Genomic DNA, 25,876 nt, shown 5'->3' on the forward strand with positions numbered 1-25,876 from the left:
GAAAAACTGAAACGCAGGAAGGTCGATCAGTCCTGGGCAAACTGGTTGCCCGGTTTCCTGATCTACGCTGGAGTCATTGCAAGAGCGCAGCCGGCACGGGCGGCAGCCCTTTTTCAGTACATAGATATTGTCTATAGGGCCTATACGGACTTTGTCGGTGCAGCGTGGCTGCAATACGACGAAGCCTTCCGCATGAGGGCCGCTGTCAATCCTGGGATGCCGTGGAACCAAATAAATCAGCAACTGTGGTTGCAATTGATGTCCCCGGCAAAACCAAATGCTGGAGATAGGTCTGACAGTGGCCATCTGGTGCAGCGGTTGCAGCAACACCAATCTACTACAGGGGCCCGCGTTTCTGTGGGCCAGCCGGTTCAAACCCGGTTGGTATGTTGGGTGTTCGCATCGAAAGGTGTATGTCCCAGGAAACCCTGTAAGTTCCGGCATGAGTGCCCACTCTGCAGCGGCCCCCATGCGTTCTCGGCTTGCAGTCGATCGAAGCCCGGAGCGGGTGGTAAGCGCCCCGGGGGCGGCGGGGGCAGTCAGCAGCCCCCTGGAAAAGGGGCCCAGTCCCATCCGCCTGCCGGCTCTCAATAGGTTGTTGTCCTCTTACCCGTCCAAGGCAGACGCCAGATACCTACAGGATGGGTTCACACTGGGGTTTCGGATTCCATACAGGGGGCCTAGGGCCCCCTTTTCAGCTCCCAATTTGCGGTCGGTAGTTGGGCTCGAGCATGTCGTCCGGGCAAAAATTGCCAAGGAATGTTTGGAAGGTAGGGTCCTTGGACCTTTTGATGCACCGCCGGTTCCCACGTTGAGGGTATCCCCTTTGGGGGTTGTACCTAAGAAGGCTGCGGGTGAATATCGTATTATTCACCACCTGTCTTACCCTAGGAGAGCATCGGTGAACGACGCCATCCCTGAGGAGCTGTGCTCAGTGCGGTATACTTCCTTTGACCAGGCGGTCAAAGTTGTCCGGGGTTGCGGGGTTGGGGCAGAGATGGCCAAATGCGACATCAAGTCAGCATTTTGCCTATTGCCTGTTCACCCCGAGGATTTTGAGCTGCTGGGTTTTTCCTTCGAGGGGAAATTCTATATGGATCGGGCATTGCCGATGGGCTGCTCTATATCCTGTGCTGCCTTTGAGCGCTTCAGTTCCTTTTTGGAGTGGGCGCTCAGGGACAGGACTGGGGTTGGCGACACGGCGCACTATCTGGATGACTACCTTTTCGTCGGTCCAGCGGGATCTGAGCAGTGCGCCGGGTTGTTAAACTCCTTCCAGGAGCTAGCCCTCGAGCTAGGTGTGCCGTTGGTGCACGAGAAAACTGAAGGTCCCAGCACGGTCCTCACCTTTTTAGGCATTGAGCTGGACACTCTGCAGCAGACGTCACGTTTGCCGGAGAGCAAGGTCGCTTACCTTAAGGTCCGGTTCGCCACCTTGAAGGGACAGCGGAAGGTTTCGCTGCTGGAATTGCAGCAGGTGGTGGGCCACCTTAACTTTGCTTGCAAAGTGGTGGCCCCGGGCAGGGCCTTTTTACGCCGTTTGTGTGACGCTATGGGCGGGTTGCGCCTCCCTCACCACCGGGCTCGTGTCACGGCTGGAATGCGGGCAGACCTTGAGGTTTGGGAGTATTTTTTGGAATCTTTCAACGGGGTTTCCTTTTGGAGGGAGGACCTGAAGATTGAAGCTGAGCTTCAGATTTCTTCAGACGCGGCCAGCGCCAGCGGTTTTGGGGTATATTTTAGGGGCCACTGGTGTGCTGAGCAATGGCCCACGGAATGGTTGGTCAGCGGGCTCTGCAGAGACCTGACGTTCCTTGAATTTTTCCCCATTTTGGTGGCCGTGTGGCTTTGGGGAGAGCAGCTCGCCAACCATTCGGTCCTTTTTTGGTGCGATAACATGGCTGTAGTACATGTTATCAACTCTTTGACTTCCAAATCTGTGTTGGTCATGAATTTGGTCCGGGCTTTCACCTTGCGCTGCCTCCGGTTGAATATTTTATTCCTGGCAAGGCACGTACCGGGTGTATGCAACGGTGTGGCGGATGCTCTGTCTCGCCAACAGATGGAGCGTTTCCGGCAACTGGCCCCGGAGGCGGATCCACGGCCGGCGGAAATGCCCGCGGAACTTTGGAATCTTGGGAGCAGGAAGCCGGTAGGGCCATCCAGTTGGCACTAGCTCCTAGCACGAGGAGGGCGTATGTCAGAGCCTCCGCTCAATTTCGGGAGTTTAGAAGGGCCTCCGCACTTCCTGATTGTTGGCCGATTCCTGCGGCGCACATTATGCAATTTTGCGTGCGCCAAAAGGAGAGAGGCTTGGGTTTAAAAACCATCAGGGGGCAACTCGCGGCTCTGGCCTTCGACAGCAAGGCCCATGGTCTTCCGGAATACACGGGTAATTTTAGAGTAAAGAAAATGCTCGAGGGATGGGCCCGGGAGCGGGCCCTGTGTCGGGATGACAGGCAACCTATCTCCCCATCGGTCCTTCGTGGATTGTTTGGGGGCTGGCCCAGTGTTTGCTCTTCCCCTTTTGAGGCAGCATTGTTTCACGCTGCCTCGCTCTTGGCCTTTTTTGGGGCCTTGCGGGTAAGCGAGCTGGTGGTGCAGTCGAAGACAGACACTTCTGGGAGGCCACTCCAGTCGGGGGATGTAAAAATTTCTAATAGTCAGCTTGTTCTGATGATTCACTGTTCCAAGACTGATCAGAGGCAGAGGGGATCCGTCATCACGGTTGGCATGTGCTCCTTGCAGGAATTATGCCCAGTCAGGGCTGTTCGCCGCTACGTTCAGCTTAGGGGTGACGCTCAGGGCCCCTTCCTTCTGCATGATGACGGTTCCCATCTCACCAAATATCAGTTCTGGTCGGTCACAAGTAAGGCCCTAGACAGATTAGGCCTGAAGGGCATCAAATTTGGGACGCATTCCTTCCGGATTGGGGCGGCCTCCACAGCCGCTTCTCTGGGCTATACGCCCTCTGCCATCCAGCACATTGGCCGATGGCGGTCAGCGGCTTATAGAACCTACATTCGCCCCTTGGTCACCTAATGGGCTGGTGGGGGGCTTGTTGGGTTGCATTGTTATTGTTGCTGACAGTTGTTTGTTTTTTCAGGTGCTGTGGCTCGTGGTGAGAGACGGCGGGTTCTCATCTGCGGGCACAGCATGGTTTTCTGGGCTGCCCATTTCGCCAGATGGTCTCCAGTGGGCACCCAGCTTGGCCTCAGCGCGTGGGCTACTGTATAATGGCTGGGTCGTCGGGGGCTGCGGTGGCCTGGGCTCTTGCCCCTCTTGTTCAGGGAGCGGAAGGCCCCACCTCCACACATTCTTGTCGTCCATTTGGGCGGGAATGACTTGGGCCTGATCCGTGGGAAGGCCCTCTCCCAGCAGGCGCTGGCCGACCTCCACATGATTCAACGGAGGTGGCCTGGTGTTACCTTGGTGTGGTCGGCAATTTTGCCGCGGAGGGTGTGGAGGCATGCCATTTCACCCGGTGGCGTTGAACGTGCCAGGCGTAAGGCCAATAGGGCCATTCAGAAAGCCATGGAAGGGGGATTGGGAATTTTTCTCCCACATCCGGCCATACGGGTCGAGCAAGCCGACCTGTATCGGCCGGATGGCGTCCATCTTTCAGATTTGGGTAACCGGGCCTTCTTGGACGAAATTTGGCAGGGGGTGCGGTTGGCTCTGGGCCACCTGTTGGGGCGCTAATGCCTAAGCAGAGGCTTGGCATTGGCGGTGGCTGGAGGAGGTTTGGCCACAGGGTTTTCCAGGGGAGCACCTATGGCCTAGCACCGTTGGTGCAGTGGTCTGCAGGAACCGTAGATGGGCTACACGGCTCAGTGCGGGGAATGCAGATCACAGGGAGCCTCACCTGGGTGGATCTTTCCATGGGGATTGATGCCAGCCCAGATGGTGATGGCTGGAGGCCTGGCCGCTCAGCTACAACCCGAATACGGCGGGCTTGTGCTGGGGGCAGGGTGGTTCGCCCTTTGGACAAGGCGGGGTCCAGGTGTTGACCCCAGGGCTTGTCTGGTTCTGTTCTTCACCCCCTGCCAGTTACAGTTGTTAATTGTTAATAAAGCGGCCCGGTTTAAAACCCAACACTTGTGTCTGCCTCTTCATTCCGACTGGGGGGGCAAATGAGTTTGACACCCCTGGTGTATACTATACAAAAGAACCATTCAACACACTATAGTCAGCTTGTTAATTATTTCTCCATGCAATTCATTAAGACAAAAAAAAAATATACAGCCTTGGTTCAAATTACACAACTGGCAACAAATGTTTCATAAAGGCTGTCAAGCTCCACATACGCTAGCTATTCTTGATTGGGAATTTAACTTGATCACCTAAGGTTCCCTTTAAAGTTCCATGAATGCCAGCACATAACAGTCATCTTCAGAGTCATGGAGCAATTTCCAACGATGGTTCTCTAGCAGAGACGAAATGCTTCTGAAAAACTTTAAATGTCATATACGAAGAGCAACAGTATGAGTTACTTTCATGGAGCTGATGGTCAGCATATCCTTTTGAGTGGTCAAAGGAAAGTCCTTCTTTTTCTGTTTTTTCCCAGTGGAAAAGCTGGTCGGATCTAACTGACCAGCAGGACAGTAGGATATGCATGGATTAGTGCACCGCAGACCACAAGTTTGAAAGTGGTAGTGAAGAGAACTATGTAAAAACACAGGGCATTTTCGCACTCACCTTCAGCCGGCACGACCCCCCTCTTCACCGCGCAGGATCTGCGCGGATTTCGCACTAAACGCCGCGGAGCAGCCGGAAGAGCCGGAAACTCCCGGCGCAAAAGCCACGCAAATGGAAACTGCTTTTTGGCGGTTTCCGTTTGTGCCGCAAAAGCGCCGGGAGTTTCCGGCTCTTCCGGCTGCTCCGTGGCGTTTAGTGCGAAATCCGCGCAGATCCTGCGCGGTGAAGAGGGGGGTCGCGCCAGCTGAAGGTGAGTGCGAAAACACCCACAGAGCACAAAAGACTCCCCCACACACACACCTCTCTTGAGAAGTATGTTATCAAAGAATTGTCATGTCCATGTGGAGAAAAGTCCAATTGTGACTTAGCAAATCCAGGCAATATTTAAATAGCTATTATGAATGTAGAGCCTCCAAGTGATATTAAAGATCAATGTGTTCTATTGAACTTCTTTAAGGATAATTGAAGTCAGGACCAATGTTCCCTCTAAGCTGTGGAGTCTTGTGAGCAAAAATTCCACTATGTGAGCTACTGGCTTTAAAGCTGTGAGCTACTGCTTAAATTAGTCTGCTCTAGGGCCGTTTTTCCTGAGCTGAGACAAAAATGTGTGAGCTGGAGGCTAAAAAATTGTGAGCCAAGCTCACACCAACACATCTTAGAGGGAACACTGGTCAGGACACGGTGAACCCTACAATGAAAGTTCTTGTTTAAACATACAGCATCCACAGAGGATTGCTTGTTGGTTGCAACTGGGACTATTTTCTGAACTGTTAGGGTACCAATGCAACAAGCAAAGCTTTCACTGTTGCAACTCCTGTCCCAAACTTCCCAGTTCATATTGCTTCCCCTCAGCCATGCGGTAAATAAGGAAACTTGTGGTGTGGAATTTAGGCAAAGCAAGAAAAACACCGCACACCAAATGTTGCACTATAAGTGCAAAACACTCTTTTACTCAACCACTTTATCACTGTAGTTCTTAAATGTCCTTCAAAGCAAGTCAACAGTCCTTAGTAGAAACTCAAACTTTAAACGTTGCCAGGTATGAAAGTCTGCCGTCTTCTTGTCTTTCTGTTGAGAGATGCAGATAGCCCAGCTGTTCCTCTTTGAAGAGTAATTCAACAGGTGTAGCAGCAGCAACACAAGTCCTAGGTTCAAGTTTGTGTTTCCTTTACACTTCCTCTGGCCGCTATTTTTACACTCCGGAACTTAACATGCAAAATATAAATAAAATAAATATGTAGAATATGTTTTTTTTTACAGAAGTTAACCTTCAACATTTTCAGTGCATGTAGTCACACAGCATCTAACTCACCTCGTGCTTAGGCAACAGTCCACAGTCATATCTTATCAGTATGCACGAACGGTTCTTGCCATAGAGCAATCCAAGCATGTGTTATACAGGCTATCCCAGCTGATGTCAATTACATTCTGATTCATGTGGTACAACTTAGTTATTACACAAACATAGAAAAATCTAAGGAATCATTCAAACCCCACGGGGACATGGTTTGGAATTTGTGAATACAGAAAGCTTCTTTTTGTAATAAAATTTCAGATACGTTTTCAACATTGTAACGATGGCCCTTAAAGGCATACACCACAGTACATTGTATCTCTCACAGGGGTGCTGAAAGTCAACACAGCTGATTTACTCTTCAAAGAGGAACAACCGGGCTATCTGCGTCTCTCAAAAGAAAAGACAGCAGACTTTCATACCTGTTCACACAATGTGTTGAGTCCGTGTTAAATTGACCCGGTTCTGTTCCAAATCTCTTTGTTCCGGATATTATCAATCAGACTGGCATACTGCAATTCCAATCACTCTGGGGTGAAACCGTCTTCTGCCATCTACATGATGGCACCATGCAGTTATTTTTTTTCTCCACTATTATGCACATGCACGCACTATGCGCATATTGTGTGCATAGGTTAAAACATTATGTGGTTATGCGCATATCGCTAAGTAGTAAAAACAAAAAAAAATGGTGACCGTAAACCAGATGTCTGAGGCTCCTTTTGCTCTGGGACAGCCTTCAGACATCCAGAAGTTGGTCGAGAACTATCCAGATGGGGAAACTACAAGGTGAAACTGGAGAACTCAAAAAACACAGCAAAGGAGCAGGTAACAAAATTCTCTGGTTCTGAGAAGGATTGTGTGTGGGGGGGGGGCTACCACGAGTTAATATTGGGAGGCAGATGTTGCTGTCTGATCAGCCACTTTTAATCCGGTATGAAACAGCAGCGACAACTGATTATACTGTGCATCTGAACAGGGCCTTGGTGTGCGGTGTTTTTCTTGCTTCCCCTCAACCATGGGCAAGGAACTCCCACTTGATTGATCAGATGGAGAGGGGGAAGGCAGGTGACGGGACCCCAAACCAAAGGGAGATGTGATGAATGAAGTGTCTCCTTTCCTCCTGTATCAAAATGAGCTGTGGCTCAGCTGTGGCAACCACATTGCTAGGTGATCACCCTCAATGCATCACAAGGTTTGCATGAATGTTACTTATCCTATTCTAAATGTTTGCTTCCTGACTGGGGTGCATCAAGTGTTTCATTCCTTGTGGTGATCCACTATGAATTTCTCTGAACGTTAATGTGGATAAACCTTTGGCATTCATCACATTACATACTTATGTGTATACCATATTTGACAGCAATTCATACAGCCACAGAATATGATACTTTATATTTAGATGCATATCCTGCCTCCCACGCTGAGGGCACACTAGAAAAATGAAAGATGCACACGGTTTCACTTTTCCTCAAATGCAGCTCAGATACAAATTCTATAAGAGGGGAAATAATCAGAACCATCCATAATCAGTTTACATTTGCAATGCATTTTTGAAATGCACTGAACTAAAATGGAAAGTACATTTCTAAAGCAGGGAACAAATACCAATGCATGATATTTCCATCCACAAGACTAACATTGGTAAAGATAAGGAGCCAATTTGGTGTAGTGGTTAAGTGTGTGGACTCTTATCTGGGAGAACCGGGTTTGATTCCCCACTCCTCCACTTGCAGCTGCTGGAATGGCCTTGGGTCAGCCATAGCTCTCGCAAGAGTTGTCCTTTAAAGGGCAGCTGCTGGGAGAGCCCTCTCAGCCCCACCCACCTCACAGAGTGTCTGTTGTGAGGGGAGAAGATATAGGAGATTGTAAGCTTCTCTGAGTCTCTGATTCAGAGAGGAGGGCGGGGTATAGATCTGCAGTTTTCTTTTTCAGAAGGTAACAGGTCTGTATACATAAAGTAGATCTGCACATTTTATTTATTTATTTATTTATCTTCAATTGCTATAGTTCTGCCTCATCAGTCTTTTTCAAGTGTGTGATATAGAACATTCTTATTTTGCCACAGGGTTTCGGGTGCTGTGAACACCATGCACATGTTGCCTCTTTTCTCTTATGCCTGCCACAAACTGCCCGTGCCATCCTAAAAGGGGTTATACCTTTATAAATCTACTGAAAACAAAGAGCTTACAACTCTCTTTATAATGCAGTGTAAATAGCAAGTTCAATGTCTTCATGACAGCCCAGTTGATGTAGATAATGCTTGGATATGTGAGCATTTTCAGTTTGCATTCAAGACGCACTATGGGACACAAACAGACCTTAGAGCTTTGGTTGATGACCACCATATAAATGTAAACCAAGACCTAGTTTCTTTCTTTTTCTTACTGAACATGGCAGCATTTTCTACATTGCACCATGCCACCGCATTGACTCATTCCTCACAGACCAGTCTCAAATGGCTGCCATCGGAGACCAGTTGTCCTGTAGGATTCCCCAGGGCATAGACCTATCATCCATTCTATTCAATCTCTGTTCAAGTACTGAGGACAAATTATTCATAGTTTTTGTGACTGGCTGTCATCATTATGCTGATGACATCCAGCTGTATATCTTCTTGTGAAAATCTCTCAGCGGTACAGTAGATGTCCTGTCTGCCCACTGTAGTTAAATTGCTAAGAGTGAACACATTTCCAATTCTGCCAATTCCATGCTAATTCCAATTCCACACTAGACCTTTAATCCTAGTTTAGCCCTGTCTCCAAACTGACATTCTACACTTGAATCATGGAATCATAGAAACCAACTCTATGAGTTTATGATTTTAGTGTAGAAAATCAGTTTTGGGGCAGGGCTGAAACAGGATTAAAGGTCTAGTATGGAACTGACCTGAAATGGAATCCCAGCAAGACAGAGGTAACACTGGTTGGGAAGGCGGAGATCTTGATTGGGCTTGCTACATTCTATGAGTTTCAAAAGACTTTCACTGATTTGATGAACAGCCTAAGGAATGCACTGAATCCAACATTACTGATGGAGAAGCGAATTAGTTCAGCTGCGGGGGAAAATTACCAATTTAGCTTAGCCTGGAAGATGACCCTGTACCTTGACTTGGCTGATCAGACCCCTTTCATCCATGTCACAGAAATATCAAGACTAGACTCCTATAATCCACTTTACACAAATCAGCCCTCAAAACCACCCAACCAGGGGAAAAACCTCTGCTCTGCATGAAGAAGGTCCCAGGCTCAAACCCTGACATTGCCACTTAAAAGGACCTGGCAGTAGGTGATGTGAAAGACCTCAACCTGTTACCCCAGAGAACTGCTGCCTTATAATCCTGTTATGTTGTCTTTAAGGAATTATATCAGCCTCAAGGTATCAATCTTGATTTTGTTCCTGTAAGCTTGGGGATATAATAAATTGAATGTATGATAAGATCACATTTGTTTCACCTTCCTTTCATAATATATTTATCTCAAGTATCTGTTGCATTCAAAATTTCCCACAGAGTTTTGTTACATTTATTCTTACTTAAAATTTATTTCAAGTTACTTCATTTATTAATGCCAGTTATCTTATGTGCTTTAAGATAGGACACACTACAGTGGACTTTCTCCATTGTAGTCCCGGGATCCCTGGTACACCCTTTCTGGATTATCAAAGTTGACCTCTCCTTAGCAACAGTGGAATAATTCATTGTATCCAGTCCATTGCCCCAGTTGGCACACATTGTTCTTTAAGGGTTTATTTGCAATACTTATTTCGTATAATTTTATCCCTGCTATTTAAATCTGGCCTCAGCAAAATTATATAGCATTTGGGGGAAAAGATACAACCTAGTAACCCAGCACTGGAGGCCAAAATAGAGAAGATCTCCACAGCCACTATGTACTTTCCCTTGGTGCTCAAATACATTGGGACAAAGGACAACCAAACACTGCAAAAGATGAACATACTGAAAGTTATGAATTTGGCTTCATTAAAAGTGTCAGGTAACTTCCGGGCTATGAAAGCCACAGCAAAGCTTACAATGGCTAGGAAGCCCAAGAAGCCCAAGACACAGTAAAACATGGTGACTGACCCCTCATTGCATTCCAGTACAATTGCTTCTGTCATTGAGTGCATATCAAGATCTGGGAATGGTGGGCATGTTGCCAGCCAGACAGTGCATATTGTGGCTTGTATAAGAGAGCTGAACAGGACAATGAAGATAGCCAGTTGATTCCCCATCCATTTTCTCATTCTGGATCCTGGCTTGGTGGCCATGAAAGCCAGAACCACAATGATAGTTTTGGCCAACACACAAGAAACAGCCACTGAGAAGATGATACCAAAAGTTATTTGTCGAAGGAGACATGTCACCTTCCCAGGGTGATCAATGAATAGCAAAATACAAAGGAAGGAGAGCAGAAGTGAGATGAGGAGAGAGTAGGTCAGATTCCGGTTGTTGGCTTTGACTATGGGAGTGTCCCAGTACTTAATGAAGACCCTGAGCACCAAAGCTGTGATGAACGTGAAGGCAAGGGCAAAAATGGCTAAGCTGATCCCCAAAGGTTCTCCATAAGACAGGAAACTTATATCTTTTGGAAGGCATTGATTTTGCTCATTGTTTGGATAGTGATCTTCTGGACATGGAAAACAGTCATCCATATCTGAAAAAGAAAATACAATTTTCATCCATGCCAACTCTACGCATGGAGTGCATCAGCTGATAACCAGTAAAATTCTGCAAAACCTTTAATGAGACAGGCTAAAACAACAAAGACATGTTATTTTCTCTTGCCATTATATTTGCCAAGAGCTAACAAACCCTCAATGGCAAAAGGTATGTAATAACTGAAGGTATATTCAGTCTTTAGGCTTGGTCAGCTGGTAATTCCTTCCCTCGTTTTCCCATTCAACCTACTCCAGGGATGGCCAATGGTAGCTCTCCAGAGGTTTTTTGCCTATAATTCCCATCAGCCCCAGCCAGCATGGTTGATAACTGGGGGTGATGGGAGTTGTAGACAAAAAACACCTGGAGAGCTACTGTTGGCCACCCCTGACCTACTCCCATTTGGTCTCATCATTCTGTTCCTTGTGGAATACATTCATTCAATCCTACTCAGATTAGTCTGTGTTTATGGAACCCCCACATATTCTCTTCTGATAAAGGTACAAAATTATATTTCTCTGTATACCCATGAAGACACTGAAGTGTATGTATATCCCTTCATTAAAAAATGCTTGGTGTTTTTTGTCCTGTTTTCATTAGTATAATTGCAGCCAGCCACTTAAAGTGTTATGCAGATAGACAGGATGGGTTTTGTGAGGAATCACTGGTGGGTGGGGTGGATTTTGAAATCTTATTCTCCCCAAAACTTCATCTGTACAAAAATGAAGACCTTCCCTGTTGGGTAAATATTTCCCAACTGGGAAGCTGGCCGAGAGGAGCTACGGGTTCCGCTAAGGGAAATTGTCAACAGGTCCCTTCTTGAAGGAACCTTCCCCCAGCCTCTAAAAGAGGCAGTAGTTCGTCCCCTTTGAAAAAAAAAACATCTTTGGACCCAGCTGAATTGGCTAATTACCAGCTGGTGTCTAACTTGCCATTCTTAGGCAAGATTATTGAAAGGGCTGTGGCAGTGCAGCTTCAGAGTTTTCTGGACGATGCTTCTGTGCTTAACCCACATCAATCTGGTTTTTGTCCGGGTTAAGGGATGGAGACGGTTCTGGTTGCCCTCACAGATGACCTCCAGAGGCACTTGGACAGAGGTGGCTCAGCAGTGCTGATATTGCTAGACCTGTCAGTGGCATTCGACATGGTCGACCATCAGCTACTGACCTGTCACCTCACCGATGCTGGGATTCAGGGGTTGGCCTTGAACTGGCTTTCCTCCTTCCTCCAGGGTTGGAGACAGAGGGTGACGCTAGGAGACAAACTATCTTGACTACACCCACTTATATGTAATGTGCCGCAGGGAGCAGTTCTTTCTCTGATGTCATTCAACATCTACATGCTCCCCCTCTCCCAGGTTGCCCAGATGTATGGGCTGGGTTGTCACCAGTATTTGGATGACACCCAGCTCTATCTGTTGAGGGGCGGCCAGTTTGACTCCACCCCGGAAGATCTGTCCACAGCATTGCAAGCTGTGACGGGGTGGCTCAGACTGAGTAGACTGAAATTAAATCTGACGAAGACAGAGGTCCTGTATCTGAGTCACCACTGTCCGGGACTGGAGGTCTATTTACCAACCTTCGGCGGAGCCCAGCTCACGCAGGCACCCAAGGTTAAAAGCTTAGGGGTGCTCTTGGATCCCTCTTTAACAATGGAGGCCCAAGTAGCTACCACTGTCATGGGTGCTGGGGGCCCTGCAGAAGAAGCCGAGCCTGCAGAAGAAACTGTGCCCCTGCCACCTGCACCAGTGCCCCTGCCTCCTGCTGGAGAAGATCCAAGCCCCCCTGCCTTGCCCTCTCGGGTGGCTCGTGTGCGTGACCGCCTTCGTCAGGACCTCAGGGATCGGAGGAGGGCGGCACGCTCACGAGCAAGATGCTCCCTGAGCCCTGAGTTTTGAAAGGATTCTGGCCCTTCTAGGAGTGAGGGTGCTTGAGTCTCAGCAGGATCCTGGCTGCCCTCTGAGTCAGCAATTAGTCCAAATGGGCAACAGACAGCAGAGGGCTATATAGCTGTGGGCTTTGAGAGAAGGCTTTGTGGAAGCAACTAGTCACTTACCTGACGTTCTAGCATCCACTTCGGCTTCTGACTTCGGCTTCTGGACCCCCTGACTCTGGCATTGACTTCTGGACCCCCTGACTTCGGCTTCTGAACCTCTGACCTATGATACCTGGACGGTGATTCGGTTTTGGCGCTTTGGACCCTCCTTGCTACCCAGCTACAGACCTTGGACTGCCCCTGGACTTCGCCTGGCCTGGCCCCAGCCCGTGACAACCACTGCCAAGTCAACTTTTTACCATCTGTGGATGGCAAAGCAGTTGGTCCCCTTTCTTGAACGTGATGGCATGCAACAGTCACCTCGAGACGGAATTACTGTAATGCTTTCTACATGGGGCTGCCCTTTTCCCAAATCCAGCAACTTCAGCTAGTGCAGAACACTGCAGCCAGGCTGTTAATGGGAGTTTCGTTATGGGAACACATCCAGCTTGTGCTGAAAGCGCTGCACTGGCTACCGATAGTGTACCGGATTTGCTTCAAGGTGCTGGTCATTACCTTTAAAGCCCTATATGGCCAGGGTCCTGCATACCTTAGGGACCGTCTTTCCCTGCACATGCCCCAGCGAGAACTTTAGTCAGGGTTTCAAAACCTATTGACAGTCCCCAGCATCAGAGAAGCGAGGCTCAAAACAATGAGAGCCAGGGCCTTTTCCGTTGCTGCCCCTAGCTGGTGGAATGAGTTGCCAGAGGAGGTTAGGGCCCTGAGAGAGCCTCTACAGTTCCACGAGGCCTGCAAAACAGCACTCTTCCGCCAGGTATTTATATGAATAGTAACATCTGCAGCAATGGGACTGACCTATAAGAACACCACCAATGGCCTACTGTACTACACTATGGCGATCCTGAGACCTTTGAGTATAGCTGATCACCAGAATTTAAATTTCTGCCTGAAATTATGATAGTAGCACATGCAAATGTTTTAAATTGTTTTAAATTGTTTTTATGTTCTGTGTTTTTCTTGTTGTTTATTGGATCGGTCGCACTAATGTGTTAGTGTCGACCCTTGATTTGTGAGCCATCCTGAGCCTGCCTTTGGTGAGGAGGGTGGGATATAAATTAAATAAATAAATAAATTCAATAAATATACAAAACCAATCTCTCTCTTAGACTTGATAAATGTACAGTGTAGAAAGACACCTCTATCTTCTCTGTGGGTGACATTTGGGTGGCGTTCCTCACCCACACAGGTCCATCCAGTTTATCGTTACATAATATTTTTATTGTAAAAAAAAACACCATTAAATAATGTTTACCGTTAAATAATGACTTATTGTAAAAATTCCCAGAGCCTGCTGACTGTTACAAATGGTGGTACAGGGATGCAGATATGAAGATCTGCCCCCTTCCAGGCTGTACATCCCACTAGCTGAGATGATGCTCACAAAAACATAGGAATATAAGTAGAGCTTTATGGATCAGTCCAGTGGTCCACCTAGTCCGGTGCATATTTTGACATGAACTCCAAGTTGTTGCTCTTGATGCCAACAAACAGAACATATGGGCCAAGGCCTTGACCTAATTATGCCTCCTGGCACTAGCATTCAGAAGTTTGCTGCCTCTGTAAATGGAGGTATCTTTTACTTATTCTCTTCCCTTATTTGCTATGAGGCATATTTGTCTTCATTTAAATCTAAGGAAGTTAGCCATAATCAGGTCTTCTTTTGTAGCAGGAACTCCTTTGCATATTAGGCCACACACCCCTGATGTAGCCAATCCTCCAAGAGCTTACAGGGCTCTCAGTACAGGGCCTACTGTAAGCTCTCAGAGGATTGGCAACATCAGGGACATGTGGCCTAATATGCAAAGGAGTTTCTGCTACAATTACTAGCATTCAGAAGTTTGCTGCCTCTGTAAATGGAGGTATCTTTTACTTATTCTCTTCCCTTATTTGCTATGAGGCATATTTGTCTTCATTTAAATCTAAGGAAGTTAGCCATAATCAGGGCTTCTTTTGTAGCAGGAACTCCTTTGCATATTAGGCCACACACCCCTGATGTAGCCAATCCTCCAAGAGCTTACAGGGCTCTTAGTACAGGGCCTACTGTAAGCTCTCAGAGGATTGGCAACATCAGGGACATGTGGCCTAATATGCAAAGGAGTTTCTGCTACAAAAAAAAAAAAAGTCCTGGCCATAATGATCTATCCCCCAGAGATAATTGCCTAGACTGGGAGTTTAAAAACATTTATTTTCTCTATTGGACAAACATAAAATCAATCCTACCTCTGTTCAAATGTCCCTGAGCTTTTAGGACAATTTTTCTTTTCATTTTTTTTTTAAATTGCACTCCCCCAATACCAACTTTAATTTTCTCTCTCCCATCCCTGCTCTCCTTACCTTACTTTTACTCACAATTTCTGGTGATGTCTTTTGAAGATTCATCAGTTTAACATACTTTTTTTTTTTTTAATTAAAGGGACTGGAAGTCCTACATAAATACCAGTCCAAAATGATCATTTTGTTCTGGTGCATGGCAGAAATGAAAAGAGGGATTTGTTATCAGATCACCTACAAGTTTCCAAGCATTTAAAATCAACTCCCATCACATAAATTATTCTTCAGACAGTAGCAGAATTACAGCTCAGTCCTAAGGGTGGTGGGAAGCAAAGGTGTTTTGGAATCAGGCTAGCCGATAAATTGGTGCAAGTCACATTTGCGCCAGTGGAAGCCCAGTTGTGCCGTGGCAGAGGCAACTTATGCGGGCGGGGCCCCTTCGGAGTGCTGCCCCACTCCTGTGCACCAGGAGTCCCACGCCAGCAGAGTTGCCATGGTGACAGTCTCCCTCTTGATGAGCTATGCTGTTTCCCTCCCCCTGCCCCCATTCCTGAATGTGCCAATGTCTGTAGGAAGTCTACTTGTGCCGCTACAGTTATGCCCATGGTTGGGCGCCACGGAGGTTAGGATTGGGCTGCCCGTGCCTGTATCCACAGATGACCAAGTATGAAATACAAAAAGTATTTTTGCGAAATTATTTCACCACACATCTTACCCTTCTTGTTGGAAATCTTCCCCTCTGGACATGGAAGGCAATCATAACAGCAAAATGGCTTCCCTTCCTTCATCCTCCTAACATAACCGGCATGACAGTTTTCATTACAATGAGAAAGTGGTCTCATCTATCCAGAAAAGAAAGAAGAGAATGCTCTCAGAAATGTTTTCAGGTTTAGCATGGCAAGGGCTTTTTTTAGTAGAAAAAGCCCAGCAAGAACTCATTTGCATATTAGGTCACACCCCCTGATGTCACCATTGTTTCACAAATGACTTTTTTGCAGAAAAAGCCCAGCAGGAACTCATTTGCATATTAGGCCACACACCCCTGAGGCCAAGCCAGCTGGAACTGTGTTCCTGAGTGTTCCTGCTCAACACCCCAACACCCCGAATATGTGCATAGGCAAGTAATGGATAGCTGCTCCAAGTATATGTAACTGTTTAACTTATGGGATTTCTTGGGAACTTTCACTACTGCAGAATTCTTGTTTGCAGATTCAAGGAGGGTGTAAGGGGTAAAGATGAAGAGGAAGACATTGGATTTATATCCCGCCCTCCACTCAGAGTCTCAGAGTGACTCACAATCTCCTCTATCTTCTCCCCCCACAACAGACACCCTGTGAGGTGGGTGGGGCTGAGAGGACTGTCACAGCAGCTGCCCTTTCAAGGACAACCTCTGCCAGAGCTATGGCTGACCCAAGGCCACTCCAGCAGGTTCAAGTGGAGGAGTGGGGAATCAAACCCGGTTCTCCCAGATAAGAGTTTGCACACTTAACCGCTACACCAAAGATCACATACACACTTCTAATATGGAGGAAATATAGCCACAGTTTATTTATTTAAAGGTTATTACTTTTAAAGCCCTATATGGCCAGGGACCTGCATACCTTAGGGACCGCATTTTCCCGCATATACCCCAGAAAGCACTTCAGTTGGGGTCGCAGAATCTACTCTCGATCCCCAGCATCAAAGAGGCCAGACTCAAGGTGACCAGAGCCAGGGCCTTTTCTGCTGCCGCTCCTGCCTGGTGGAATGAGCGACTGGAGGAGGTTAGGGCCCTGTGAGAGCTCACACAGTTCCGGAGGGCCTGTAAAACGGCGCTTTTCCGCCAGGCATTTTCGAATCAAAATCTATAACAGGACAGCGGAACAAATCCACTGGCCCGCCTCAAACATCACAGTGTGACTGGGGAACTCTTTTCACAGGACATCCAGCAGAAGTAACTGAATAACAACATTTTAATATCAACATAGTTGGAAGTATCCGCCATTTTTATCACACCATTATATTTTAATCTGAGATCAATAGCACCTATTACTATTTTATGTAACTGTTTCATTTGTTTTGATATGATGCAGTTATGTTTTATCTTGTTTTAATGCTGGCCTTGTGGCCTCCTAGTGTAAGCCGCCCTGAGCCTGCTTCGGTGGGGAGGACAGGATACAAATCAAATAAATAAATCTGTTTTACAGATGAAGGAGCAGTGGCTCAGTATAGGGACGGTTTCCATATCAGGCAACATCTGCTGCCCAGAGCCTGCCGTCCCCCAGCATACCTGCCGAGGGCTTGTCCAAGTAGTGGCAGGGTCCCAGGACACAGAGGCACTGGCTTCTTCCTGGTCCCTCTGCCACCTGGGAGGGAGCCAGCCAACAGACCCTGCCTGGCCTGTGGCTGGGTGGCCCCCTGCCCCAAGTCCCCTTATGGGGGCCTCCCAGATGGGGGAGGCATGCACGTAAGCCCACCTCTCCCCCAAAGGAACCTGTCCCAATGCCCAAAACAGCCAAGTTGGGACAATAGTGGCAAACCACCAAGCAACAAAATGTTAAACATATCTTATTCTTTTGAAGTACCAAGGATTTGTTTTATGGGTCTATCAACCCAGTGAGACTGCATTTGTCCTTTAACTTCATTAGCTCCCTTTACAGGGGAGCTCCGTCTCTCATGAAAATATGCAGCAGCTGGGAGATTCCTGTCTTTAATTAACAGTTCAATTTTCGAGGAGAGTTTGTTGATGTTATTTTGTATTTCAGAAACTCTTTCCAAAATCAAAGTCACTGTTTTCGCTGTAAGGTCTGCATGCTTATCAATTGTTATGTCTGACTCTCTAGCCTTTTCTTCTCTAACGATTTGCGGTTCCAGTAGTTTTTCCCACTGCGTTTCAAAACAAACTGCATCAGGCATTTCAGGCTCAGACCCCAAATCCTCATGACATTCAGCCAGAGGAGCAAAATAATTTGCGACTGGCACGTTATAAATAACTGTGTTTTCTTTTTCAAAAAAGTCGCAAATTTTTGTCTGTTTATTTGCAGGAAGTTGTAAATCATCCCCTCCTCTTTCTGTCACCTCTCCTTCATCCTCTCTTTCTCTCCTCCTTTTAAGTGCTCCTGTTCTTGGTTCCATAAATCACTCTAGTTTTTCACTCTTGAGGGAGTGGATACGGTAACAGATAGCAGCTGTTTAGAGAAGATAGTAACTATCAACACCAAAGCATCAAGGCGACAGCTTAAAAATCTAACACAAACTCCTTGAGGTTTCCTTATCAGACTAAGAGCAAATGTATGAAGTTAAATGAAAGGATAAATAAAATAACAAGATAAAATATACAGTCTCACTGAGCGGTGATAAAGAAGCCGTCCGCCCCGACCACTCCCGGAACCAGAACTTGCAACAAAATGGTAGTGATAACTAAACGTTAATACTGGCAATGTTAACTACTAGCAAAATACAAAGGGAAGAGGTAGGCAAGTCACTGCCAGAGACAAAAGAGGACGGAGTCCAGAAAGGGAAGAGATCAAAAGACCTCTCCTCCAGCTCTGGTCCCACCCCAGCCTATCGTTCACAGCTAAATCGGTGAGCCCTCTCCTCCCCAACTCCATCCTTCATCCATCTCATCTCCCACTGCCATTTGAGTGGCTGCATCTTTCTTGCCTCTCCAGCCTTCTGGCCATCAATTTCCAGTAGAAGTAAGATTCAGTTGTGTTTTCATGCAATGGGGTTCTCAGGCAAATAAGCGTATTTGGTGTCAATCCAATGCCTTATCTACTGTAACATATTCATATCGTCTTCTTCTTCTAACATATTCAAGGAAAGTCTGCACAACATTTTCTGTTGTTTGATATAATTGTTGCTAGTTATTGTTCTTATGTTTTTAATTCTCCATCAGGTTATCCGATGAAGAAAGCTGTGATTCTCAAAAGCTTATATGCTGGAAATCCTGTCAGTCTTTAAGTGCTACTAGACTCAAATCTTGCTTTTCTACTGCCAGCAATTCACTTGAAATTAACTTCTCCTCCAGCAGTTTGGTCAGCCTCTGACATCACACTCTCAGCCTCGCAGAGAAATCTATCCTTTCATGGGAATATCCTACTGTCCCACTAAATGCACTCAGGTGATACTATTCTATGTGGAAACGGTGGCCCTTTACACCATCTGCATCTCAAGGAGTACTTTAATCAAGCCTCAGAACAGAACTTGGATGGACAGGCATCATCTTCACTGTAGTGTATCGGCAGCGCGTCAGGCCTTGCGCGACGGCGACCAGGGGGCTGGACGCCCAGCGCAAGGCACGATGAGCCCCGCCCATCACCAGCAGCGGCGGGAAGTTCAACAGGCCACTATTGGCCTGACCAGTCCAGTAGGCTGAACCGGGGTTATGTATATAAGCGGGGCCCGGCCCGCATGTTCTCTCTCTTGCAACGTGCTCTCAATAAAGAATGTTGCCCGACTTGCGTCTCCTGTTTGAGTACGTTACATTCACAACATAACAATTTACAATCTACTGCTGAATGGCTGCCATCTGTCCAACTCACCAACAGAGGGCACAATGACCACCAATTGCCACCCACACAAAGGACTGTATCGTGAAACTTCTGGTGATAACAACAATGTCATGGTACATCTCTACCAGGCCTTGAATTCAGTGGGAGCTCACAGGAGCGCAGCTCCTGAACCTTTCTGAGAGTTCCACCTTCTCCTTGCCACCTTGTCCTTTGAATAGTGGGTGCAGCTGCATAACAATCCCTGGATGAGCTCCACCACCTATTTTTCTACAAAATGACCCCTGATCTCTACAATATTTTTGCCACTGAGTCCAAACTGACATGATCAAAAAACATCATGCCTCATAACTAAACCTGACTTATACCAAAGGACATACAATAAACTGCTTGAGAAACAATCCAAGCTCTGTTCTTAAATAAGCCAACAAAGGAGGAGCAGTTTTTCTTGTGAACAAATCAGGCTACATTTGGGAAACTGAAAGACAACTCTCCAATACCATTTTCTACAAATGATTATCCTCCAGCCCCAGCTAGGAATACCAAAAGGAATTAAAATAGGATTATGAAAGAATTCCCCACACTCATACACAAACAAATCTATATGGACACACAAGAAGAATGCTGGGAAGTCTTATACATGTCAGATAAAAATCTGGAGATCTTGGCCCTCAGCTAATTCATAGAATATAGAGGTATTACAGCATCCATACTCAGACCCATTCTTTATTTACTCCAGAAATGAGTACATTAATGATACTAACATGCATGGACTCTACCTGGTTGAACTGCTGGGGCCATACAATGGCATCCTCGCGAATGGTGAACAGATTTTCTGAGTGAATGTTTGGATCTATCTTTCCAATTTTGACTCTAACAAAGGACTGATTGGAGAATGTCATCCAGTTCAGAATATCAAACCCACTCATTAATTCCCCATTTTGATCAAAGGCGATGTGTTCCCAAGAACTGTTGTTGAAGGAGACATCTCTCAGAAATGTATGAAGCTACATGAGAAAACCAAACAAAGTCCATAAGATTAGTCCAAAGAGGCAAATACACATTGCTTGTATCAGAATTGAGAATGCTTGAGAGTTGCTTCTTAATGCAATAAAAGTTTCATGAAAATCTGTTATCTTGGCATGTGGAATCTCTGTATTCCAGCATCCCACACCAAAATGGATTACAAGCCATAAGTAATATAATCTCTGACAAAAACACAACTGATTTAGCCACCAAATATGCTATTTCGTTCTCACCCATAACTACTTCAGATTGGGCAATGAACTGTTCCTACAGATCAATGGTACAGCCATGGAAACCCGCATGGCCCCACAATATGCTAACACAGGGGTGTCTAACATGCAGCCCGGGGACTGAATCAGGCTGGAGAGCTCCTATCAGGTCCCCAAGCAACTAGCTGTCATGTTGATGGTTCGTCGATCCAAGACTGATCAGGGTCACAAGGGTACCACAGTCACACTGGGTCCCTGTGGGGAGACTGGACTATGCCCGGCACAGGCCTTACGCCGCTACATGGTGGTTAGGGGGGAGGCAGAGTGACCATTATTTTGTCACAGGGATGGGGCCCCATTTACAAAATATCAATTTTGGACTGTCACCTTGCGGGCACTTGTTAAACTGGGATTAGGGGGGCTTAAGTTCGGGACCCACTCCTTTCGGATTGGGGCTGTGTCCATGGCAGCAGCAAAGAGTTATCCAGGCCCAGTTATTCAATGGATGGGCCCTTGGCGTTCTGCAGCTTATTGGTCTTATGTTCACCCCCTGGTTGGGCCATGAGGGAGTTTGGGGGGAGTTACAAGCAGTTAAGCCTGTTGGGCAAGTTTATTCCTGGTTGACCATTTTCTCTGTTTCAAGTGCTGTGGCTCGACAGGAGAAGCTGAGGATTATCTGTGGGCACAGTATGGTGTTCTGGGCTGCCAACTATGCCAGGAGGTCCGTGTTTGGTTCTCAGTTGGGACTGAGCGAGTGGACTGTAGTTGAGTGGGAGGGTCAGTGGGATCTGAGGTGGCCTGGGCTCCTGACACTGCTGTTTCAAGAGAGGAACGCTCCTCCGCCCCTCTTATTGGTCATCCACCTCATTGGGAATGACTTGGGGCTGATGAAGGGGAAAGCCCTTTCCTTGCAGGCTGTGGCAGATCTCCGGACCATCGTGCGGAGGTGGCCGGGGGTCTGCTTAGTCTGGTCAGCCATTCTTCCATGCAGAGTCTGGCATGTGGCCTGGATCCAGCTGGTATCAAGTGGGTCAGGTGCAAAGCTAATTGTGCTCTGCAGAAGGCCATGGAGGGTGGCATGGGCACTTTTCTTCCTTCATCCTGACATTAGAGTGGAGTTTAGCGAGCTGTACCAACCAGATGGGGTCCATCTGTTGGATTGGGGTAATCGGGCCTTTTTGCACGATCTGCGGCAAGGGCTTTGGGCCGCTCTGGGCAGCCTGGTGGCCGCGAATACCTGAGCAGAGGCTTGGCATTGGCGTTGGTGGAAGTTTAAGGGGTTAAGAACATAAGAGAAGCCATGTTGGATCAGGCCAATGGCCCATCCAGTCCAACACTCTGTATCACACACACACTGTGGCTAATAGCCACTGATGGACCTCTGCTCCATATTTTTATCTAACCCCCTCTTGAAGCTGGCTATGCTTGTAGTCACCACCACCTCCTGTGGCAGTGAATTCCACATGTTAATCACCCTTTGGGTGAAAAAGTACCTCCTTTTATCCGTTCTAACCCGACTGCTCAGCAATTTCATTGAATGCCCACAAGTTCTTGTATTGTGAGAAAGGGAGAAAAATACTTCTTTCTCTACCTTCCTGGTTGACCATGCATAATCTTGTAAACCTCTATCATGTCACCCCACAGTCGACGTTTCTCCAAGCTAAAGAGCCCCAAGAGTTTTAACCTTTCTTCATAGGGAAAGTGTTCCAAACCTGTAATCATTCTAGTTGCCCTTTTCTGCACTTTTTCCATGTCACCCCACAGTCGACGTTTCTCCAAGCTATAGAGCCCCAAGAGTTTTAACCTTTCTTCATAGGGAAAGTGTTCCAAACCTGTAATCATTCTAGTTGCCCTTTTCTGCACTTTTTCCAATGCTATAATATCCTTTTTGAGGTGCGGTGACCAGAATTGCAAACAGTATTCCAAATGAGACCGCACCATCGATTTATACAGGGGCATTATGATACTGGCTGATTTGTTTAATCAAATTCTGGTGAGCACCCGGGGCTATGCACCTGTTGAGTGCAAGTGATCTGCAGGAGTGACAGATAGACTGTACAGCTCAATGCCGCATATTGCGAATCGTATGTAAGCTGCCCCTCCCCAAAGCACCTCCTTCTAGTAATCAAGGCCTGAGTTGGGGGGGGGGGATCAGGGGTAGTATTGCCCTAGGCGACCCAACGTTAGCAATATTAATGTATGGCTCTCGCAGGGGGCAGGGAGGCTCGCCCTTATTGGACAAGGAGGGGTCGGGGGTACAACCCCAGGGCTTGTCCAATGTAGGTTGCCCTTGCCATGATAATTTATTTAGTTATGTTTAATAAAGTGGCCCGTTTTACCCCAACATACTGTGTCAGCCTCTTTATTCTGACATGGGGGGGGGGGGAATTATTATGAAACTTAGAACAAACACCTCCCCAGGACTGAATAGGGATATTGGGTTTTTAATCTCATTACATATACTGAACCGATTCTCACCTAGTATAGCTATATATCCACAATATTCCAATGTATTTCTCTTTTAGAATAGTGTATCAGAACAATGTTTCTTGTATTGACGTACCCAAATAAGGGATATTGGCTGTTTATCTCTTTACATATACTAACTCATCTTCCATTATATTTTAATGTATTCTTTTTTTTTTTTCCTATTGGCAAACTAGAATGATGTTTATAATGTATGTTACATGTTAAAAAGTAAATTAGGTGGACAGGAACACCTCTGGGAAAGACATGTTTTCAGTTTAACCCAGACTTGCAAGCAATAGAGCAATTAACAGACAGCAATCATTGCCTTCTAACACTGTCACCATCATTCTCCCATTCTGACATGTTACTGTTTTATTGGTTTCCCACGCAAATGGTATCCAGACCAAATGTTATTTCCATTTGTTCATTAAGGAGCAATCGTGGTCAGTGCCATTAAGAGAATTCCAGATATACACATCAGCTTGTGTTCTCAATTGTCAAAGGCGGATTCATTTGTTCATAGAAATGAAATGCAATGTGCACAAATCATGTCAGTGGATGGGCATACTGGTAGGAGACTTTACTATGAAGGTGGCATGATATAGGCTGATCTCATCAGATCATGAGTCTAAAAAGGGCTAGTACTTGAATGGAAGTCCACTGAGTGTGACAAGGTTTATAATGGGATGACAGATCATTCAGTAACTATAAGGGAGACTGAACAGAAACTCTATAAATGATTGAAACAACCAGAAACATCAGCAGTAGCCCAGCACACCATAGGAGAAAACCACAATATCTTGTTCGATAAAGTAGAAGTAATTGCAAAGGTTAATGGCTATTATAACTTATTTAGAAGAGAAACTAGGCAGAGCAGCACCCTGAAAAAGTGAATCAGGAGACAAGATATTCTATCAGTAAAGTGTGGAAACCTTTAAACTGTTTCCACACTGGGAACTCCACCTAGATTTGCTCTGAATTTGACTAGTATTCACTTACCTTGCAGGAAAACCATGGTCAAAACAACATTCATATATCCCGAGAATAACTGGAGTAAACTCAGAGTAATATGGAAATAAAAAAAAAAATACAAGATAAAAATCAGTGAACTTGAGTGTATTGCAGAAATGAAAGAAAAAGAGAGAAAACAAAAACTCCATTATTGGAAGGGAGACAGCATTCTAGTTGGTCCATAGAGTCTACACTCTGCTTGGTATACAGCAGCTTGTTGCACCCCAGATATGGTGAGGTCTTCACTGATTACATTACCTGCCACAATTGTCGGTTCAGAACCTGCCTTCTTCCTCCATCAGGCACCCATCTATGTCTGAACTGGGATATGTGCATTTTATGCAAAGCATGTGATACAGAATAGACAGCATTGTAGACACTATAGCTGTGGCCAGTCATCTTCATTTCAAAGACAGATGCCGGAAGAGTCTCTAACTTCTCCTCTCCAGTGCAAATCTGCCCATATTTGCTTACAGATCTGGAACTGGGGAATGAACACTGGAATGCCTTTTGCCAGAAGGTTTTAATAAAACCATCTTCTATTGCCAAAGTAGGATTTCTCATCTGCAGAAATCTGTAGAATCCAAACACCTCCTCTGAGTGAACAGCAACGGATAAAGCTCCATGAATGACAGTGCCTATGTCCCAGTTTCTTTGGAAGGGAAGTGATGTGAAATCCATCTGAGCTGTCATAATCCAGACTTTACCTTTGGCTTTAATTGGTTCGTCTTCACATTCTGCAACCTGGTGCATTGTCCTCAAGCTCATAATTGTCTGAATTTCACCATGTACAACCAATACTTTAGCAGAGCTTACCATAGCAGTTTTGTACATTTGAAGTCCCTTTTCCAAAAGTTCATTGAACCCATCAGAAAAATTTATTGTCTGTAATGTTTGTATGAAATCAAAGCAGACACCACATTGGGAATAAGAATAGATGACATTCTGTATGTATTGTTCTACACTTTCAACAGGCAGATAAAACAACCCGATCCACATCCATCTGAAATACAGCAGTAAGTGGAGAATTCCCTTATACTGATGGGCCACATTTGGGAACATCCAGTGGGAAAAAGGAGAGTAGCTTTTTTCAGTCACCACTGAAGTAGATCCATATATTAGCTAAAGGAAACAGGAAAAGTAAAAAAGGTCATTCTGTCCCTTTATCAATATATATATATATATAATTCTGATTGGATGGGGAATGTATCAGGACATCTAAAGAATATCAGTGAAAATGAGAATATTTACTACCAAACAATTTTTTTTTTTTGCATTAAACAAAGCATGTTTTATTTTTTTAAGAAAAAAAGGAATAAGAATGTCCTGCTGATCTCCCTTGTTCTATGAATACATCTTACCTGTGGAATCTTGTAAATGTTCAAGACCTTGGCCATGTGGAGATCTATGTCAGAAGTCGGGCCTCCGATGACTGCTACCAGATTTCTCGTTCCATTACACTTGAAGTTAGGGGTGATCCTGTCCCTTGTAGATAGGACAACCATTGCTACTTGATAGATCCTGCTTGGACTGATATAGCTATTATATATATGGAAGCCCAAGGAGACATTGGGCAAGATCTGTGGATTATCATTGATCTCTTTTACAGCAAACTCCAAGGCCAGGTTGTGCTGGTAGTTGTGAGTTATTAATCTGCAAAAACATTTACATGTGATATTTCAACAGCCCTGCATAT

At 46.0% G+C, this 25,876-nt stretch overlaps 1 protein-coding gene across 1 annotated transcript; it reads right to left on the reverse strand.

Moving 5' to 3' along the window:
• Nucleotides 1-9,739: 9,739 nt before the first annotated feature.
• LOC132583179 (vomeronasal type-2 receptor 26-like) lies at nucleotides 9,740-25,700 on the reverse strand. Its single transcript, XM_060254848.1, has 5 exons — nucleotides 25,542-25,700; nucleotides 24,439-25,302; nucleotides 20,245-20,472; nucleotides 15,691-15,817; nucleotides 9,740-10,647 (listed from the first exon to the last, which is right to left on the reverse strand). Exons 1-5 carry the CDS (start codon nucleotides 25,683-25,685, stop codon nucleotides 9,740-9,742), a joined length of 2,271 nt encoding a protein of 756 aa, XP_060110831.1. The 5' UTR covers nucleotides 25,686-25,700.
• Nucleotides 25,701-25,876: the final 176 nt, after the last annotated feature.

The sequence above is a fragment of the Heteronotia binoei genome, chromosome 15, assembly GCF_032191835.1.
Source record: "Heteronotia binoei isolate CCM8104 ecotype False Entrance Well chromosome 15, APGP_CSIRO_Hbin_v1, whole genome shotgun sequence".
In the NCBI taxonomy this organism is placed as follows: domain Eukaryota; kingdom Metazoa; phylum Chordata; class Lepidosauria; order Squamata; family Gekkonidae; genus Heteronotia; species Heteronotia binoei.